Raw genomic sequence first — 3,860 nt, forward strand, 5'->3', positions numbered from 1 at the left:
CACTGTTTCTGTGATACAAAGAAAGCAGAAGGAGAAAGACAGGTCCTTTTCCTTCCTTTACCTGTATTTTAGCTTAGAGGCAGCTCTTTCTGTCTTCTCCTCTGAGCAGGGTTAGATGACACGATGGGAAAAATTCTGGTGCCTTTTCTACACTATGGCACCTGCTATTGCTCAGTGCAGCTGCAGTCATAGCAGGCAACCTGCAAGACCAGGAAGGAATTCTGTTGTGTGGCAGTTTGCTGCTTCATTCCCCCTATCTTACCTACCCAAAATAATTTGGATGGTTAGGTCATGGAGACGAGGGACTGGAATCTATCCTCATTTATAGCTGGGGTTGCCCAGATGTAACAGAGGACAGAATTTTGCCCTGCTAGGCCTCACTCTGCCATATAGATGTGGAGAATACTGATTAACCTTGCAGCAAATTCTCTCACTCTTGATAAATTATTAACAATTCCCCCGTCTCCTTTCCTTTTGTTTCTTTCCAGTACAGACACAGCCTCTCTCTGTCCCCTGCCCCAATGAATGTCTGCACTAGGGCCAAGGCTTGGAGTGATTTACCTGAAGAGTGACACCATTTGGAAACCACTGTAAGTAAATTTTATGTCCTACAAAAGACTTCTTGTTTCAGCAAAAAGGAAACAAAAAACAAAAAACACCCGAAAACCTTAACACCTGGCCATTGCTGGTGAACACGAGCTAAATTTTACATTACACATTTACCTGGGAAGTAAGTGGTAAAAAACATACCAGTAAAAAAGTTGGTAAGTATTGGCCTCATGTTGTAGTTCAGCAGTGGTTTGACCTCTGTGCATCTTCTAGTTGTGCACTGCTCTGTTTAAGAGCCCCCTGCCCATTACTCAAGTTTAATGTGGTATCTTCATGTCTCTCAGTGGAGTTTTGCCCTGTTTTTTATTAGATTTCTTTGTCTTTTGTAGAGCTACTAGTCTGATGCGATCAGTGCATATTATTTCTTGTTGCAGTTCCATGCAATGCAGTTTAGTTTCCCTGCAGCTCATTAAAGTTTTGAGCTGCTCTTGTCAAGTCTCAATGATTCTTGTAGTTCTGTATAATTCAGGTTGGGTCTCTGTGTGTCACTGTAGTTTTGCAGAAGCTTGGTTGGACTATGTGCTTCTCAGTGAAGCTTCCTGATGTTCTCAGTGGGTTTTCTGCTTCTTGTAGTTTGACAGTGTTTTGAAATGATCTCTTACCTGCTGCCCTGGAGGGCATAATCTTATAGTTTTAAACTGTAATGGGCAGATCTCTGTTCCTCTTAATACAGGGTTTTTTTGGTTTTTTTTACTGTTCTAGTGAAATTGACTTGATTCTCACTTGTAGCTTCCTGCTTCAATGCACAGGTTTTTGTGCCTCACGTGATCGTTTTATCCTGCCCGGGTTGGATCCCAGTGCCATTCTGATCAAGCCTCCCTACCTCCCATCCCAGTTTTGTGTTCTGTTCAGATTTCTCTGTCTCTTGTAACTTTTTATGGTGCTGCTTTCAGAATTCTGTGTATCTTTCCATCTTAGTTTTGTGGTCAGGTATCTGGTCAGACTTCTGTGCTTCTTTCGGGGTTGGTTGGTTGGTTTGTTTTTAACTGAACATACTCATATCTCTGTCTTGCATAATCAGTTTCTAACCACACATCACATATTGTCAATGTCACATCTGAGAGAGGGTCAGGACTCACAGTGAGAAGTACTGATATCAGGAGTGGCATGAGTATCATACATGCAGACGGGAGATGAATGTGTAGTAAAACACTCAAAAATATTGCTTAAAAATTCTGAAGAATAGCTTGTTCTCTCTTACATTTTTAAAACAGGAAAGGCCAGATGCCTCGATTTATATATATACTGTGTGCACTAACTATGTTAAAGCCAAATTATGACTCAAAAAGCCAGTGGAATGCTTGCTTGGGTACTACAGATGCTGCTCTCAGGGGGCAGTGGCTGGAGGGAGACATTATGCCTCTGATAGGCATAATACTTGGAATGTGGAGGGCGGAAACTCAGTCAGTAGCAGTCTTTGTTACATCATTAGCAATCCCCTGGCATTGTCCTCCAAGCATTAGCTGGTATTCCAGGGAGCAGGGCTTGATCATGACCCAGCCCATCCAGACATACTCCTTAGGGTGCGTAGTGCTGCTAGCAGTACTAACATATCCTTGACTATGCGGAGGGTCACCTGGAGCCATGTGCCCCGCCCCTCAGATTTCTGCTAGGATTTATTTGCCCTGCCCTGAACCCTGCTGCATACCACCAAAACCTTTAAATTGTGCCCGCCCCTTCCCCCCAACTATCAACAGTTATGTGGCATCTCTGCTTGACCCCTTGTGCTTAGGGAGTGCAAATGGTCTTCTTATGACTACCTCCTTTACAGATGCACTAGGGAAGGCAGGGCTCATTCTAACCTTTTTGTCACCTCCCGTTCCCAGTGCATTCACACAGGAGCAATCGTAATTTGACCATTAAATAATAATTCAGTTTTGTATTTCTCACTGAAAAGCTTTACTCTACAGAATGGAGCAGGTACCTGCTCTGTGTTTTCTCTGCTGCCATAGCACCCCAGGCTTGCCCGCTAATAAGTCCCTTTTCTAGAGGCTGGAGAGTTCAGCCTCCACCTTTACCAGCTCACCGCCTCCCCATGCTAACAAATGCTGATCTGAAGGGCCCTAGGCATCTTGGTTACCTTTGGGCTCACCTATACCTTGCTCAATTTAGCTGTTTGATAGTGTGTTGTGCTCTGTGATGGGGCTTAAGGAAGTAACTAGTAGAAACTCATGAAAAAAACGCTCAGCTGCCCTGTCTCATACATTAATCCCAGATCACGCCGGAGTGAAGAGTAAGCAGGAGAAATTGAATCCTTTTAATAACCTACATCAGTTGAAATGGGCTTGACATGCTTCTAAAAGTGAAGAACCTCAGACACAGCGCATTTGGGTCTATTTCCAGAACTGGGATTCGGGCCTATGTCTGTTTCAAAGGGCCTCAAATGTTCGCTAGCTGACATGTGGGAAATGCTAGCAGCTGAGCAAACTAAATTGCCTGTCTGTGAGGGAGATCAGACTGAGAGGTTTGCTTGTTGTGACATGTTAATACATCTGGGGGAAATTAATCCCAAACACAGATAATTGTTCTGAGGGAGAAACCTGGGGAGACAACATTTGAAAGAGACTGAGGAGGATTGCTGGACAGCAAATTGCGTGTGAATTTGCAATGCAATATGGTAGCAAGCAAAATAAGTACAATTTTGGGTTTGAGAGGCATCTTGAAGCAAGGAGATAGGCCTCCCTACCTGTATAGCTCTGCGTCTACTACACCCAATCAGTTCTGATCCATTCTGCCTTTAAAATAGACAGACAAAAAAATCTGTGCTACTCTACATTCAGTGCCTAACATCATGTTGAAGCTGCATTATTGTGAGATGTCAGGTTTCTAGACCTTTATGAAAGAATGCTGCAGTGCTTATATACATAAAAGGGGGGATACTTTGTTACCAAAAAGATATTGGCACTTCGGAGGGATGAGAGGCTGGAGGGACTGATTTACAAGAAAAGTTTGAAAGACCTACTAAATAAGTGCAGTTTGGTTAAGTGATGACTAATACATGGTGGGGACTTGATAACAGTCTATGGATATTTGAAGAATATACAGCCAAGAAAGAAGGGGGAATATTTTAAGTGGTGAATATCATGAAACACTTCCCAAGAGATCGGAGGGGTAGCCGTGTTAGTCTGAATCTGTAAAAAGCAACAGAGGGTCCTGTGGCACCTTTAAGACTAACAGAAGTATTGGGAGCATAAGCTTTCGTGGGTAAGAACCTCACTTCTTCAGATGCAAGAAGTGAGGTTCTTACCCAC

The 3,860-nt window shown here is 43.3% G+C and overlaps 1 protein-coding gene across 1 annotated transcript in view; it reads left to right on the forward strand.

Annotated features, from left to right (window-relative positions):
• Positions 1–494: 494 nt before the first annotated feature.
• ZBTB20 (zinc finger and BTB domain containing 20) overlaps positions 495–3,860 on the forward strand; it is a 48,299-nt gene continuing 44,933 nt past the window's right edge. Inside the window, exon 1 of the mRNA XM_034789074.1 lies at positions 495–590. Coding sequence (XP_034644965.1) covers positions 526–590 — 65 coding nt within the window. The 5' untranslated portion in view covers positions 495–525. The remainder of the gene's footprint in view (positions 591–3,860) is intronic.

Source organism: Trachemys scripta, chromosome 1 (genome assembly GCF_013100865.1).
Source record: "Trachemys scripta elegans isolate TJP31775 chromosome 1, CAS_Tse_1.0, whole genome shotgun sequence".
Lineage (NCBI taxonomy): Eukaryota > Metazoa > Chordata > Testudines > Emydidae > Trachemys > Trachemys scripta.